Source organism: Nannospalax galili, unplaced genomic scaffold (assembly GCF_000622305.1).
Source record: "Nannospalax galili isolate Female #2095 unplaced genomic scaffold, S.galili_v1.0 scaffold284, whole genome shotgun sequence".
Lineage (NCBI taxonomy): Eukaryota > Metazoa > Chordata > Mammalia > Rodentia > Spalacidae > Nannospalax > Nannospalax galili.
The window spans coordinates 6,474,099-6,492,097 of NW_008354281.1; the positions used below are offsets into that span (position 1 = coordinate 6,474,099).

General features: G+C 36.0%; 1 protein-coding gene across 4 annotated transcripts in view; it reads right to left on the reverse strand.

Annotated features, from left to right (window-relative positions):
- Nucleotides 1–17,999, reverse strand: part of Rims2 (regulating synaptic membrane exocytosis 2) — a 570,072-nt gene that overhangs the window by 476,751 nt on the left and 75,322 nt on the right. For 2 of the 4 annotated variants that reach the window (XM_008851540.3, XM_029555208.1), the window contains exons 2-3: nucleotides 2,052–2,084; nucleotides 1,572–1,658 (exon numbers count right to left, since the gene is read on the reverse strand). The exons of the other annotated variants lie outside the window; for them this stretch is intronic. In XM_008851540.3, the coding sequence (XP_008849762.1) occupies nucleotides 1,572–1,658; nucleotides 2,052–2,084 (120 nt within the window). The remainder of the gene's footprint in view (nucleotides 1–1,571; nucleotides 1,659–2,051; nucleotides 2,085–17,999) is intronic. 4 annotated transcript variants of the gene reach the window in all.

The following is a 17,999-nucleotide window of genomic DNA, read 5'->3' on the forward strand; positions in this document are numbered from 1 at the left end:
AAAAAATAAAAATAAAAAACCGATTCACAGTTAAAAAAAAAAAAAAGTAGATTATTAATTCAAGCCATCACAGCATTTCAACAGTACTGGGATGGGAACTAATGTTTGAGTTATCCTTGATGCAATAGCTGGGTTTCTTTGGCAAATCTTCAACCTTGGACATTCTGAAATTTCCATCAGAAAATAAATGAAAATCAAACGTGAACTAATTATAGTAGATGTTACTACTACTCATAATATTCAGGCTTCCTCTCTTCCTGCATACCTGGTAAGACATTTTAGACTCCCATGCACATAATTAAGGGCCCTGTGGCAAGTTCGGGTCAAAAAGCTGTAAACAAAAGTATGAAATGCTTCTCCTAAGTATGTGGTTATTAAATAAATAATAAACAAAAAAAATTTTAATTAAAAAAAGTAATCTATCTCACTTCTGTTTTACACAATTAATAGTAAGTATGATCTGTGTTTTTTTTAAAGTGTTTTTAAATCTATTAACAACTAAGGGCTAGAGAAATGGCTCCACAGTTAAGAACACTGGCTCTTCTTGCAGAAGACCCTGGTTCAAATCCCAGCACCCACATGACAGCTAACAACTGTCCTTAACTCCAGTTTCAGGGGATTTGACAGTCTCTGCTGTTCTCCAAGGGCACTGCACAGCACGGGTGCACTTAAATACATGCATACACATAAAGTAAAAATAATAAATATATTTTTAAATCTATTAACAACTAAAAGAAATGGAATCAAGTTTTTTAAATTTTTATTTCACTATGAATTTTAATAAGGTTACTAATCCTTCAAATTTCTTTCCTTTGAGGGTTTTTTTTTTTTTCACTGTTTGAGAATTCCATGCCTACATACAAAGTGTTTTGATCAAGTCCACCCCATTCCCCTACTCCAATTCCTCCTCCATTCCCCTCACCACCATTATTCCCTTCCAGTTTCAAGTGCTGCCGCTGCCGCCGCCCCGAGTCTAGGTAGGAATCAACATGGTTTTAATGTTTCAGGTCAATGTGAGAATATGTTACTATATTTCTTCCCAAATTATTTTCTGAACTAATGAAATAGTCCATGAAAATAGGATTCAATGCTCAAATTAGTTTAGTCAACAGTATTACATTCTAATACCGACAAATTTAGGTTCTCAGAACTACTACAATAAATAAACCACCATAACCTTTTTTAAAACTTTTACAAAACTATTTGACCAAACACTACATTTAGCACCTAAAACCTCTTAATGTCCTCTACAACTTTAGTTTAAAGGCACTCTAGAATACATTGTATTATGTATTATCAGAGAAAGATATTTTTCTGGGCAGAGATGGTTTCGATATTCATATTAAATGGGGAGGATTGTCTCTTCTACTAGCCTCTAAGTTCTTTTTCTTCTAATCTTTTTTTCTTTTTAGATTTCCATGGAATAACTAAAGATAGAATTATCAAACTTTAGTCTAACAGTTTCCCTCTCTGAGGGCATACCAATCCAAGGCTAGAATTTTAATTCATATTCTTCAGTTATGTTATGCTACCATAGATAATATTTAGTCTGTGTAGACCAGCTTACTTACGTCTGGGGCTCCTTTTCATTTTGTTGTTTTTGCTGGGGCTGAAGAACGTTATTTACCAGTTCAGTGATTCCACTAAAAGGAAACCACCTGTTTAAATAAGCAAATAATGTGACTGAATAACCAAAAGAATAACAATGTAGATTAATGTTTTTTATTCATAATTATAAAAATACACAGGCACAAAAGCTACAGCCAATGGAAATGTGAGCTCTAATTATCATCAGGCAGTCAGAATGTAGGAAAATTCAGTTTGAACACTTAACCAGTCCACAAGCAGGCAGCAAAAAACTACATCCAGTCATTATGTGGATGGAGTAAGAAGCTGCAGGCAGCTCTCTTACAAGCCAGAGAGTCAGAAAGCAGAAGACACACTAGCTGCAGCCTATCCAGTATTAGTGTAAGCTAATACCATCAGAGGTGCAGAAAGCAGAATCCGGCAGAACAGAAGTCGAGTCTACTGCACTCAATACATTTACTTACTGTGTCGGTTGTGGTTTGTGTTCTTCTTTGACCCTAAAAAAATAAGTTTGCACAACTGAGTGCACTGTACTAAGAAGCAATTTCTATCTACAAATTTGTGGTCATATATAATGGACATAAAAAATTAGAATTGTTACACAGAAAAACTTAGTGATTCACCATAAATTAGAATTAGATATTTCAAACAATTTTACACACAAAAAAAAGACAAGTTGGACTATTTGCTCATTTGTTTTGTTTTATCTCATTGTGTTTTGTTTTGTTGCACTGTTAGGGATTGAACATAGGGCCATACACATCCCAGGCAAGCACATTACCACTAAGCTACACCTCCACACCAGGGTAACTTCTTCTGCTAAAACTCTATTGCTTTTTTAAAACAAAGATTTAGTCCTGAAATTTCCTAAATGTGTTTTATATTGAAGCTTTTAAAACAAGTCCTTTTAGGTATCATAAATATTAACTAAAAATACATTATTTTTATTTTACTTTTTAAATTTTTTCTTAATAAAAATCAAAGGTGTAAATATTTTAGATAAAACATGGGATTTTTACAAATGAATATTCTTAAAACCTTAAAATTATTTTATTTATGCTTAAAATAGCAGATAAAAGGAATGGGGGTTAATATATCAATCTCTCAAAAATTAAAATAACTATATAAGATGATATTAATTTAAGAGAAATACTATGTCAGCAACTGTAATCAAGTCAAGCATTTCACTTCCAATTCTGCACAGTTCTACAGTCATCCAAAACAGAAAGTCTGCCTTCTTACTCTCTGAGATAAGGTTTTTATATGATCAAAATCTATAAATTCATGGTCAGAAACATATTCATAACTAAACAACCAATTCCCTATGGATATGATGTTAGTAACTAGACATGCTCCCCAACAACAAAAACTCTCACTTCACGTGGCACCCTCGATGAGTCACCCTTTTAGACTAGGATTATTCACTTCTTGTTATATCCTTATGTCAAAGGCACATTTTTCATTCCATAGACCTACAACTGTATATTCTTTCCACAAATTTCAGGAAATGAAGGAGAGACTGGAATAATATAGAGCTGTCGATATGAAAATGAAATAGGACTGAATAGTATAAGATTGAGAAGGATCTTACATAAGGTAGTGGAGACTTGTGAAATTGGGATTCCTATATTTGGGGGGGGATTCCTATATAGTTTTATAATTGTCTTGACAAGCGTATTTACTTACTCAAAGAACACCAAAAATTGATGAATAAAATTCATACAAAAATCTAAGGTGTTCATAACAAATTCATATTAATAATGTAAATTGAATCTTCTCTTTAAATCAAATGCATTTTCTTTTATGATATATAATGGTTATTCTTAATTGTAATATTCCAGTGATATTTAGCTAAGAGGGAGAGACCTACCCTGAATATGGGCAAACCACCCAATAGAAGGGAGGCACAGATGAATAAAAGAAAGGAGAGACAGCCCACTAACACAGGCATGCTCTCTCTTCACTCTCTCTGCTTCCCACTCACCATGAGGTTAGTGGCCTTTCCCATATGCTCCTGACACCATGATAGTCAGGACCATCAATGGATCCAGCTAGCTCGAAACCAAAATTTCTAAAACATGAGCCAGAAAAAGGGTCAGTATATAGATATATAGATATAAAATATCTAATATATATCTGTATATTTTTATGCTAAATTATTCAAAATAATAATTATTCAAAATGTAAAGGAAGTAGCAGCATAAATCATGTTGACCCAGGAAAGATTATTTATTCTGAACAGGATGGCTGACAAAGGAACTTGCTGTCACAACATAAGAGAACACTTAAAATAATGAGTTTATGAAATAACTTGAAAGGAATAATGACACATTCCATTCATAGAATATTTTCAGAGAAAATGGGGGGTGTTGAGGATGAGAAAACAGGAGTGGTGACATATTGAAGTTATAAAGAAGCATCATCTCCCAATGGGATTTTGTCACTTATACTACTAGGCTTCAGAGTTAAGCAGACTGAGGGGTTTTATTGTTTGTTATTAGTGTGTGTGTGGTGTGTGCACCCATGTATGCGCACGGAGGCCAGGGAAGGATGTCAGCTGCCCCTCCCCTTCCCCTCTCTCTCTTTGCCCTGTTTCTTTAAGACTGGGTCTTTCACTGAGCCTGGAGTTGGCCAGCAAGCAAATTCTAGTGATCCTCCTGTTTTGGCCCCTCTCCCCACAATGCACCTGGTGCTACAGACACATGTGAACACACCCAGCTTTTTACATGGTTGCAGAGGACTCAACTCAAGTCCTCATGTTTGTGCAACGGGCTCGCTTACTAAGTCATCTCCCCAGCCCCAAGCTGAATACTGGCTATAACTTTCACTATCTGGCAAGTTACTTACAGCTTATAACCCATTTATAAAAAACATGGAAATTAAAATAGCTAAGCCTCAGAGTTAGAATTGCTTTTTTTTAAAAAACGGATAGAATGCACAGTGAATATTTTATCACTTCTCTTTTACATCCGATGTTTGGCATACTTCCTAGTTAAGAAAACATATAGAATGAGTGGCATATGATTAGGATTCAGTACATGCTTGTTCAACTCATTACAGACATGAGAATTAAACTAGCTTCTACAGCTACAAAAGAGGGTGTGGGGAAAGGAAGGGAATAGAGGTCATCAACTAACAAGTTCAAACCTCTTGGCAAATTTATCACATTAAATAAACATCATCTGATGACAGCACAAATGTGCAAGAGGGACTTTCCTCACTAAGAGAAAAAAGATCATGAACAAGGAAATAATGATCAAATGGAGAATAAAGTTGACGCTAATTATAAAGAGAACTCACTTCTAAAGATCTAACTGGTTTAAATTGCTAGAGCCTGTAACAGTCATAGTACTTAACATGAGCATGCAAAAAAAGCCTACTGTGATGGGTTAATTTTTTTTTTTTTTTTTTTTTTTTGTGAAATAGGGTCTCCTTGTAGCCCCAGCTGTCCTGGAACTCATTATGTAGACCAGGCTGGCCTTGAACTCAAAGATTTGCCTGCCTCTGCCTCCCAAGTGCTGGGATTAAAGGCTTGTGCCACCATGCCTGGTCATGATGGGTTAATTTTATGCCAATTTGACAGGTCACTGCATGCCCAAATTAATCACTATTTCTGGGTATGTGTGTCTGTGAGAGTATCTGAATGAGATTAGCATTTTAATGCTCAGTTTATTTTTAAAAATGCACTTCCCAATGTAAGTGGGTGTTTATCCAATCTGTTGAAGGCCTCGATAAAACAAAAGGCAGAAAGCTGCTTCCCTGCCTCTTCAAATTAAGACCTTGCACCTTATCTTCAGTTCAAACTGAGTTCTCGTACATTACTGACTTCCTTGGTTTTCAGGCACTCAGACTCCCAATGAATTACACCACTGGCTGTCCAAGTCTTTAGTTTGTAGATGATAAACTGTGGATCTTTTCATTCCTCCAGAGTCATGTAAGTCAGCTCTTTATAATAAAACTCCCATGTACACAGACACAAGTTTCATTATCAGAATTTTCCTTTCTGTCACTGGGAAAATTCTTGAAGAAATAATCAAACATCTGTATATGTATATACATGTATATGTATGTAATATTAATACTAGATTAACTGTGGAATTTTATCCAATTTTAGTATATAAACATTTACACAAAGATTTGCTATGTATGAGGCACTGTTCTAAGTAATTTACAAATATTAATTCATTTGATCTTAACTCTATAAGGTAGACAACTGTTATCCTCATTTAAAGATAACTCATATGAGTAGTCTTCATCTTTATATGTCTCTGTGCTTTCAAATTTTTAAACAACTAACATTTATACATACATATACATGAAAATAAAAAAAATATCATGAACAAAAAAACACTGGGCCCCTTTTAGGTGAACGAATGTGAAGGGTGAAGGAAAAGATTCAAATACAATACCTAAAGATAATATTCTGACTTTTTCCACAGAACTTGAATTTCTATCTTGCCAGACTCTTACCTAATAAAGTATGTTTCCTATCTTAATTGCCTATCTTTCTTGTTCATCCTGCTATTAATCTACACAATATTTTTAGGGGAAGGAGGATAGGAGCATGAGGCTGCATACTCACATCTTGGCAGACCATAAGCAGAGATAAGCTGGGATGGGGGGGCATAAAATACCCCTAAACCTCACCTCCCCCCAGCAACCCACTTCTCCAGCTAGACCCCATCTCCTAAAGTCTCCACAACCTCTCAAAACAGCACCACCAGCTAAGGACCAAGTGTTCAAACAAAATTCTCTAAGACACATTTCATATTCAAACCATAACTGCATATATAGTGTTTGTGGGAAGAGGTCATTAGCATTTTTGAAATATAGTACAACCTCTAACTACACAGAAAAGTTGTCCAAACAAATATTTCTGAAGAATCAATAAACTATATTAAGACTCAATAGTATTCTGCCCTAAAATGCTCACATTCTAGTTCAAGAGTTAGATTTAGAAAAAAACACTACTGAACTGGAAATAAGAAACTGGAAGCTGGGTGTAATAGCAGATGCTTGCAATCCCAGTACTTGGTAGGTAGAGGCAAGAGGGTCGTGAGTTTGGGTGGGGTCAGCATGATCTACACAGAGATTTACAGGTCAGCCAGCACCATGAAGTTACAGCTTAAAAAAAAAAAGAAGTGAGAAAATAAAACGTATTTAGTAACAGGATATTTTCCATTTCCTTTCTTTATGTTCCTATAATAGCACAAAAATCAAGGAGAAATTCTCTATATTAGCTAACAAGATAATTTTTTTTTTTGAAACAAAGTCTTGTATAGCTCAGGCTAGCCTGGACAAGTCCAGGCTATATAGCTCAGCTGATCTCAATCTTCTTTCCTCAGCCTTCTGTACAGGGATTAAGCATGACATCAAAATCATGATCTATAAAAGAAAAGTCAATGAACTGAATTTTTAATTAGCAAGTTTTGTTCTGTAAGAGTTTAAAAATATAGACTATGAACTACGAAAAAATATTTGAAAATAACATATACAGGAAGAACTTATACCCAAAATATATGAAGCATCGCCTAAACTCCACAGTAAGAAAAGAAATGCAACTAGAGAATGGGCCAAAGACAGGAATGCATTAATGCAGAGAGATATATGGCTGGCAGATAATATTACAAAAAAATATCGACTCATTAGCTACTGGAGAAGTGCAAATTAAATCCACAAGGAATTATCACTATACATTTAATGTAATGGCTAAAATAAAATGCCAAAAATACCAGTTGGAAACTGATCTCATACTATTGATGGGAATATAAACTCGTGCCATCATTCTGGAAAACCAGTTTCTTACAAAGATAAATATAAATTTGACATTTGACCTAACAATTACACTCCTAAGTATTTTTATAGGAAATAAAAACTTACATATAAAATCAATAAATAAATTATTCATGAATATTCACAATTAACTTTGTGAATTGTGTAGCTGAATGGATAAATAAACCATAGTATATCCATATGCTGCACTATCACTCAACAATAAAAAATGAGCTACTGGGAACTGGAGAGATGGCTGAGCAGTTTAAGACCTCTGGCTGCTCTTACAGAGGACCTGGTTCAGCTCCCAGCATATAAATGGTGGCTAGCAAGTCTGCAAATCGGGTTTCTGGGGATCTGATGCCCTCTTCTGGCCACCATGGGCATTGCATGACACAGGTGCACTTACAAACATGTAGGCAAAACATTCATACACATAAAAAAAATGAGCTACTGACATAAGCAACAACATACAAGGGTCTCAATACAAGGGTCTCAAGAGCATTATACTGAGTGATAAAAGCCATATTACATTGCATGCTGTATCAATCTATTCTATACCCTCTCAAAATGTGAAAACTGTATTGATGGAAAGTACACTGGTAGTTGTCAGGGTAGGTATGTGACTATTCCACAGAATGGAGGAGTTTCTTTACGGTGATGAGACAGTTCTGCATCCTGACTGAGGTAGAAGAACATGAATTTTAAAATGACATAAAATTTCATAGTACACCCTCTCCAACAAGAGTACACGTGAAATCTGAAAAGTCTACAATTAATAGAACTGTGCAAATAATTTCTTTGCTTTACAAATGGTAATGTGGTTACTTAAGAACTTGAGAAACAAACCTACAACTTGCAGCAAGCAAGAAGCATTCATTCAAAAAGTCTGGCTTAATATCAGGAAGAGTGAGATTTACAGCATTTTAACTTGCTCTAGCCCTCTCTGAGAAAAGACTTGAGAAATCAACAATCCAGTCACAGAGACTCCAGCAGAGGAAGCAGAAAGGAGTTGGAGCTCTTACAAAGCCTCGACTGCCGAGCTATCATTATTTGATAGCTGGCAGCACTTTGAAAAGTTGGAGCTTGCCCTGTACAAAGAAAAGAGAAACAGAGACAGGCAAAAAAGAAAAGAGAGGGGGGGGAGGGAGGGAGGGAGGGAAGGGGGAGGAAAAAAAAGCATTTTTTCAGGAGGAGCTTGTCAAAAACAAGCACACAGCTGTGGATAACAATTGTAGCAAACAAAGGACTAGTTTATAAGTCTGTAATTGACTACTTCCAATTTACATCAAATAGAGATGAAAATACTAATCTGTGTATGGGTGCTCCTTAAATGATCAATATTTAAGATAAATAGAAAATGTTCGTGTTAGGTTAAGGCTATCTCTGGTGAACCAAAATCATTATTTTTATTGATCTTAAGAAAATATAAAGGAAGAAAGAGGAGTTTTGGAATTCTTTTGCAGCCAACCTCTTACATACCAGTTATCTTTCCCTAGGTCTTGGCAAAATTGGGGGAACAAAATATTCAAGGCTGAGGTAGCTAAGACTAGGCTTACTTATTTTTCAAAGTGACATTCTAAGATGATTTATTACAGCTCGGTTATCCTTCATAATGCTGGGGTCAAAATGTAATGTATGTGGTCACAGTAGCAAAAAAAAAAAAAAAGCCTTAAAACTAGTCAAGAGTATAAGATTCTCTGGCCTGGATGAAGACCCAACTTTCCAACTTCACTGGTCAACTGCTTGTTCATAGGCCACTCCTAGGAAGGCAGGTTCACCTTAAGTCATGCTAAAGAGATGGTCAGAATACCTAGTATGCTAAAGTGATGGTGAACTTTCCCTACCCAGAATCCCACCCCTCAGCACAGGTCTTGTGGACCCTGTGAGTCACAGACATGGGCATTCTTCAGAAAAGTGTAACCTCTCCTTTCCTTCTTCATATCTCTTTTCTAACCATGATTTCCCTAATCTGTTGGGCTGCCCCAACATTTTGGGTTTCTCTGCTTTTGTCTACAAAGCTCTCTTCCTCTCCCACCATGTGGCTGCTAGTCTGCTATCCGGCATCTGACCTTTGTGCCAGTTTGAAATCAGCATTGCTTTATGGCTTTTTTTTTTCCTTTCTCCCCTTCTGTCTCCTTAAGGCAGCTGCTGAGATTTACAGCTTGCCTGCCCTGAGGATTTTTACCTAAATTCCAATAAAATTGTCCTATAGCTTCATTTGAGCCCATTCTTAAATTCTTTTATGAATGAGACTAAGAACCCTCTAGGGGGAACCCTGTTTCTCCCCTGTATCCATGTAGCCTGCCTTTCATTGCGACCATTTTTTACAAGTCTTTTTTTTTTTTTTTTTTTACTCTACATCAAATTTGGAGGGAGATGCCTACACGTACTGTGAATGAAAGGTCCCAGTTCCCCAAAAAATCCTGCATCTTCAACTGAATACCTGTAACTGATCAGCACTTCAGTGACTGTGGAGTTTGGAATGGTGTAGACATAGCACTTACTCACAAATTATTTGGGGCCATGTTTAGCCTGTAAATAGTCATGCCTAACCCACCTTCCTTTCTGAATTAATGTCTTGTGACTAACAGAAATATTAAAGAAACAGTTCTGCCAATCAAAAGGTTGAATGTTATCAGATAGCATCTGAGGCCTATTGGCTGAGGTTTCTCTTTTGCTGTATCTGCCTATTTACTGTTTCCAACACTGTATTTGAAAAGTGTCTTGACTTTTTGCTTTTCTTTGGTCTTCCACTATAAAACCTTCATGAAACTGTTAGCGTGTTGGAACATGGAATTTGGCTAACCTGAATCTGTTCCCAAGCCATGATCACTCATATTTGGCTTCAGAATAAACTCTCTATTACCTCCTTTGGGGTGAGAGGTATGTTTTTGCGTCAACTGTAGTTTGATGAGAAACTTATTCTCACTGGAAGTCACAAGATCTCTTTGTACATATGGAGAATTCTGACATTATCATGCAGTAGGATATGATAGTGACAGGGCAGTCAGTGCCTGTGTACTTGTTACCTTCAAACTTCCTCATAAACGGTAATAAATTCAATTTTAAGGTTATAAAAAGGAAAATAAGGGTCTTAATAACTTAGAACCTTCCAGTGTACTCCTCTTAGCCCTCTTGGCCTAGTAATTTCTAAATGTAGCATGAGACCAAAAGAGGAGCAACCTCCAAATACTCACATGCTACTGAATTGCTTCATAATGATTTCACCAAATTGAATGCTGGGCTCAATTGGTACCTATTATGGCTCTTCTTGTCCACTAATAAACACTGAGAAGCACCTGTAAGGACTTTCCAAAAAAGAAATAACTGAGAGGAAGACCCACCCTAAATGTGAGTGGCATCATTCCATAGGGTGAGGGCCCAAATGGAATGAAGGGGAGAAGAGGTTTCCTAACCATCATCGTGTAAACTGCTCTGCTCTGCCACACCCTGTGATGAACTGAAACCTGTGAAAACATGAACTAAAATAAACTCACCCTTCTTTAAATTGTTTCAAAGATTTTGTCACAGGGATGAAAAATGAGTAACCCACATGCAAAAGTTGTGATAAAATTCAAATGTTTCTACCATTGTTCTCATTTCATTTCTGTGCTGTGAGAAAAAAAAATACCCTGACAAAAAGCAACTTAGGGGAGAACGAGTTTATTGTAGCTGATGATTCCAGGTTTACAGTCTATTATTGTGGGAAAGTCAAGCTGGCATATCACATCCACAGAGAGAAATGAATGGAGGCATGCTTGCTTGCTTGTGCTCTGCTCGATTTCTCCAGTCTCAAAACAGTTCAGGACCCCTGCCTAGGGAATAGTGTCACTTACGGTGGGCTGGGTCTTCCCCCATCAGTTAAGTAATGACTACAATCCCAAACACATATACTCACAGGTCAACCCAATTTAGAAAATCCTTCACTGAGACTCTCTTCCCAGGTGATTCTAGGTTGTACCAAATTGATCATTAAAGCTACCCATCGCAACACTAAATCTAATATAGTTCAGATATATTTCAGGAGTTTGCATGTCTTTAAAGTTATTTGCAACCAGAGAGTTCTCTTTGAATAAATATACTCTGAAAGCAAACAAAACTAAATTGTCTATACCAGGAATGTCCAACTGGCATTTCCAAAGACCACATGAGGCCCAGGATAGCTAGGAATGGAGGCTAACACAAAATTGTAAACTTATTTAAAACACTGTAAGATTTTTTTTTTGCATCTGTGGTGTGTGTGTGTGTGTGTGTGTGTGTAACAACTGCACAGTTCTCAAGTGTAAGCTTTGTAGATAAACAATGATGTGCCACGGTATCACACATAATAAATGTGTGTGCTCTCAATACTTGCATACATGCATGACTTCAGTTTTACAGTGGTGTGTGACTTCCAGAGTGTTATTTTCCAAGTATAGTCAAGCTGGCACCATCAGATGTTACATGTGCTTATGGTGACTTGGTGAGTGAAAAGTGGCAGTTACCAATAAATGGAAGGTTTAACCTACCACTGAAACAGTAGGCATCAAATGTTATTTAGAAGACAGATAGGTGTACATATTTGATTTCTAAGGGTATTTCAACACCTCAGCCATGACTCGTGTATCATCCACTCTACTTTACAGTGCTTTACACTGCACTGGCAGCTGAGATGTACATGGGCCCTAAGACTGCTTTCTATTTTCCTGTCCATTAATTTTTGTAATAAAAGTAAATATACTACTTTATTTATTATTATTTGTAATCCCAGCATGGTTTCTACAATCCTCAAAAGAAAATAGTGTCCCAAAACAGAAAAACTGGGTCTGGGGAGATGATTCAGTGGTTAAGAGCACTGGCTGCTCTTGCAGGGGACCCAGGCTTGATGCCCAGCACCCAACATCTATAACTCCACTTCCAGGGCATTGCACGTCATGGGTGTACCTACCTACATGCAGGCATGTACATGTGTACATGCTTACACATAAAATAAAAATAATTTTTAAAAAAAAAACAGAAAAACTGGGTAAACAGATTGTTCAACAAAAAATGGACAAATGGCTACTTTTGTTGAGGCAAATAGTAAGGCATGCTCCTTAATTAGTAGGCAATTTGTGCAAGTTTTCAAGAACTATAATTTGAAAAGTAATCAGGTACAAAAACATTCTCCCAAATTTGGGGTACCCCAAAGTTTGTATCATAAGGACAAAATAATGGAACTGAAAAAAAAAGTGTCTTGGAACAATGTTTTTCTAATTACAACTCTGACAGTTTATTGTAAAAGCTAGTGGTGTGGTAGGACATGTAACAACCAAAAATTCCAAACCATTCACTAATGATGACTTTATCAAACAATGTATGGGGAGAATGACAAATATTGTATGTCCTGAAAACAGGGGGGACAAATATTTCTAAAATCGATTTATCTCACCAGACCATAGCCAGGAAAACTGAGTAAGTTAGAAAATATGTGGTAAGAAGTTTGGAAAGCAGGGCTGCTCATTTTAAAGGATGCTTCACGGATTGCAGCACTGCTGCTACAAATACAGCTCCACTTGCCTTTCTTTTACAGGTACTGCTGATGAGCATGTCACTAAAGAAATCACTTCTTCAGTGCTATTAAAAGATTCGCTATGGTTGGGGCTGGAGAGATGGCTCAGGGGTTAAGAGCACTGACTGCTCTTGCAGAGGACCTGGGTTCGATTCCCAGCACCTACATGGCAGCTGTGAACCGTCCTTAACTCCAGTTCCAGGGGAATCTGATGCCCTCTTCTGATCTCCACAGCATTGCATGACATGGGTGCACTCACATACATGCAGGCAATACACTCATACACATAAAATAAAAATAATTTTTTTAAAAAAATTTTTAAAAAGATAAACTACAGTATTCTTTCCCATGGAGCACCTCCCACTTTTGAGGGGGCTGGAATTCTTCCTCACTCTTTCCTTAATAATTCTACATTTGCTGTACTTAAAGAAAGACACAACTAAATCAAGAGATTTATATGAAGCAGTAGAAAATGTGTTAAAGTGATTTTCTACGTCCACTGTCAACATATCTGGTATACTTACTGAGACGGGGACTTGTAAAATTAATAGATGTAATTGTTTCCCAAAATTCATGATTAATAAAGTATTATTACATATTTAAGTATTAATTATTGCATATTAAATCAAGAAAATTTATGCACAAAAGCATTAAATGTGATAACATCACGCAAGTCATTATCAAGACTGAATTCATAAGGACCAGGGGATTAAATCATCACCAGTATCAGGAATTCCTAAAAAGTCTTGATGCTGACTACAGAGATATCATTTATTTTTTTGAATAAGAGAGCTAAGTCGAGACCAAATATGAAAAGATTTTATGGTTTGCAATGTTATCAAGGTTTTTATGGTACCAAAAACAAAATGTGTATAATAACTTAATGTAAACTGGCTTAGAGATTAGCATTTTTCATGATTTTTAATCACCCATTGAATCACTCATATTCCAAATAAAACTGAAATTATGGCAAGTTCAAATTAGACAAACACTTTATACATTTCAACATATTTGCTAAGCATAATCCTGTCAACAGTGAAATTAAGTAGACTTGATTTTCAATGATATAAGAATTTTAAACAGATTTCAAGATTTTCAGGAAAATAATATTTGGGTATTTTTATTCCATTTTCACTTGACATGAGTATGTTCAATGCCAATTTTCAAATGGAATGCATAGAGTTTCAATCTGACATTGAACTTAGAATCTTGATTATATCTCTTTAGTAGGCTTTGATAGGGCCTATCTCCCAGAAAAAAAAAAATCTCTGGCTTCATAATCATACCTTATTCTTATCATCAATTTTTGGCAGGACTTACATTTGTGAGCCACTATTTTCAAGAATGAAGTACAGTAAGGGTAAAAATGAGAAGAAAGTATCAGATGAATACCTTGAGAATTCACTGAGAACTGCAACTACTTCCATCAATCCAGATACTGATGTATTCATTTCTCAATACAGTATCAAATATCATACTAGTTTTATTTTGTCCTTGTTTACTTCTATAATTTAAAAAAATCAACTTTTATTACTTAGATGTGTTCATCTTATTTATTAATGACTGCAAATTTGGAACCTGCCTAATGATTTTAAAAGACTCTCCAAATGGGCTGAGTGCTTGCCACAGCAGCCATGAGGCCCTGAATTCCATCACCAGGACCCATGTTAAAAATCAGGCATTGTGGAACATTCCCTTGTAATTCTAGCACTGAGGAAGCAGTGACAGGAGGATCCCTAAGGCTCACTGGACATCCAGTCTACCAATCAGCAAGTCCCAGGTCTCAATGAAAGACCTTGTATCAAAAAACAAGGTGAGTGGCTCCTAAGGAACAACACCCCTGGTTGACATATGGCCTCCACATGCACCTACACACAAACACATACACACACACACACACACACACACACACACACACACAGTCTCTGAGCTGGGGATATAGCTCAGTTGGTAAAGTGCACTCCCAACACACATGAACTTCTGGATTTGATGCGTAACACCATATAAACCAGGCATGTTGGGGCATACTTATAATCTCAGCACTCAGGAGGTAGAGGCAGGAGAGTCAGAAGTCCAAGGTTCTGACTAGTAAGTTTGAGGACAGCCTGAGTTACATGAGACCTTGTCCCAAAATTTAAAAAAAAAAAAAATTAAAGACTCCCTGAATAGGGCACTCCATAATTAGCATTATTTTGTCAAGACCTTTTTGCTTCTCTGTGGTAGAAGACATCACAAAAATTGTACTCAAATCTTATCTTTGTCAATCAGCAGTTTTCCTTAGTGTTTGTGTATTTAATGAGTGGCCCAAAACAATTCGTCTTCATCCAATATGACCGACAGAAGCCAAAAGGTTAGACAACTGTTCTATAAAATTATATTCAAGATGTTTTATTTGGTCCATAATAAGCAATATATTTGTATGTAGCATATACGTTTACATAAATGTATGTAACTAAAATGAAATTCCATGAATACTAAGTGCAATACACAGTAATGTAGTCTATTATTTTCCATTTACATCTTTGTTCTTAATTGTTAGTTTTACTGCCACTAAGTTGATTTCATTGATCCTCAGTTTAAAAGACACCATCTGCAATAACTACAGACAGGTTATAGTTTATAACTTCAGGCAAAATCTACATCCTCTGGGTATTTTTCATGACTTTCAGACTATTCCTAAAGTTTAGAGAACAGGCTGGCATTTTTAAATGTCCAAATCACATAAGGCAACTTTGTAATCATCATCTTACACATACACAGACATGGAAGGTTGTTGTGTATCCCTAATAGGTTACAATATAATTGTAATTCTATATGTTAAGCATTGCAGAGAAGAAAGAGGTTTATTAAGATCAGAAGGGAAGCAATAATGTTGAACACAGAAAAGGAAATAACATTAAATAAGCAGAGAGGCAGGAGGTATGGGACCAACTGGGCTGACAAAGAAGCAAATACTAAAAGGTAAACATAGCCAGAGACAACAGAACAAATAGGACCTGAAAGAGGCTAAACAGAGCCAGAGCCAGAAGGGAAAGCAGAAAACAGCACTCAAGAGGAAACATGGCCAAAAGAAAACAATGTGCAATGCCAGAAAGGAAACAAGGCTGATGACATTTGGCTGTCTTATGCATGAGCAAAAAGGCAGGAGCTACTGTGCATGTGTTCTCTAAGGCTACCAGGGAGCCAGAACCGCACTTGCAGCTCTGACTCACCATACTTCAAAATACAGACATTGTTTTTCTATGCTCTATTTAATAACATTGCTTTCCTACCAATAACTTTGACCTGTTTGTATTAGAATGCTCAGCTAAGAAAAGAAACATATGTTCTTTGATTCTTTCCACTGCCAGATTTATGACTTAATTTAATATCCCCACATTGTTTTATAATTCTTTGTAGATTTACACTTATGACCAGAACTAATTTACCACTTAGTAACTCACCAACAGTTATTCAATCTAGTTCATCATTAATTAAATATACCACAAAAAGGGCCTAAATAGTATTTAGATGCTGTAACCTTAGTTGGCACAGACCTAAATTAACTTATAATTTGGTTATATTATAATAGCAGTAATAAGTTAACATATATAAAAGCATCTATTTAATTATTTTGTAAAATAAATTTATATAGCATTAATAACTAAAGAATTCTGAAAGTCAGAAATTGTCCCTAGTCATTTGATTTATTATTGGAATAACACATAAAGGTTTTCTGCAGAAGTAATGATGATGATGTGAAAATAAGTTTATTTTTAAATTCCCAAGGAACTATTTAAAAATTTAAAAGAGTAATAGGTACAAATTCCCTACAGTCCAAGAACGTGCAATCATGTTCTCTGCAATGTGGTTTGTAAAACAGAAATACTGAAAGTAACCTATCAGGACTAAACATACAGTTCAGTAGTAATACACTAACCTAGCATGCATGAAAAAAAGAAGAAGAGAGAGAGAAAGAAAGGAAAGGAAGGAAGGGAGGGAGGGAAGGGAGGGAGGGAAGGGAGGGGAATGGGGGGGAGCAGAGAGGAAGGGAGGGAAAAAGTCCTTATTTCTTCCTGAAATTAACAAAATGCCATACTAGTTGGAGGACTGGGTTAAGACATGCTGAGATAGTCCACTGCCCCTCAGGAATGGCAGCATTATTAAATACAGAAAATTGCATCTTCTACTACAGTTCTTAACTTCAAAGTACACCATTATCATAAATCCAAAATAGCTGCCTAGCTCTCTAACCTTTCCTTAGCCTCAATATTACCTTTCCCTAATAAGTCTATCCTTGTCAACTTTTCTTCTTATCCCTTTAAAATCTCAGATACCAAGACTCCAGAGTCATTATTATCTATTAAATGTTCTTTCAACTCATGAATCTGTATCTATAGAAATAACCAATCAAAGCTCATATTTCCTTTTCTCTAAGAACATAAATATAGATGGTTTTCATTATTCACAGAACATTTCTATGTGATATAAAGTTGCTGCAAACTATATATTAGCAAATACTGAACCACTGCTTCTAGGAGCAATACAGAAAGTTGGCTTCCTTCCAGTTTCTGTTCACATTTTCAACCAATCAATTCATAACCTCATTTTATGTGTATTTCTTTTTAAGTATACCTTATTTAATATAAATTCTTGACTCATTAAAATTGGACAAACAGCCAACAGCACTATAAATCATGCTTGTTCATAGCTTATTTAACACACATTTTTCTCTGTTAAGGTAGATCTTGTTGTCCTAGGAACACTAGGCAGTACTTCAAGACAACATTTGGGTACCATTTCAAATAAAATCATAAATAAAAAAACCCTACAAAAGTGAAAAAAGCATGTATAACACAGGCCATGTCAAGGATATCTGTTTGTCATATGATTAAAAGGCAGAAATGGCAGCATTGCCTTGTTCTGCCACAACTGACAGCATGCACATGGAGTGACTCAAACTGCTCACAGCTCTCTATGTATGCTCACAAATAACTGTGAAACTGCCGCAAGTATTAATTTAAGGTCACAAACAAATTTCAGTAGACAACTTCAGAAACAGTAAGCAGCTCTGCAAACAATAAGTTATTTATATATATATAAATATGTGGTCTTCTATTTTATCAGT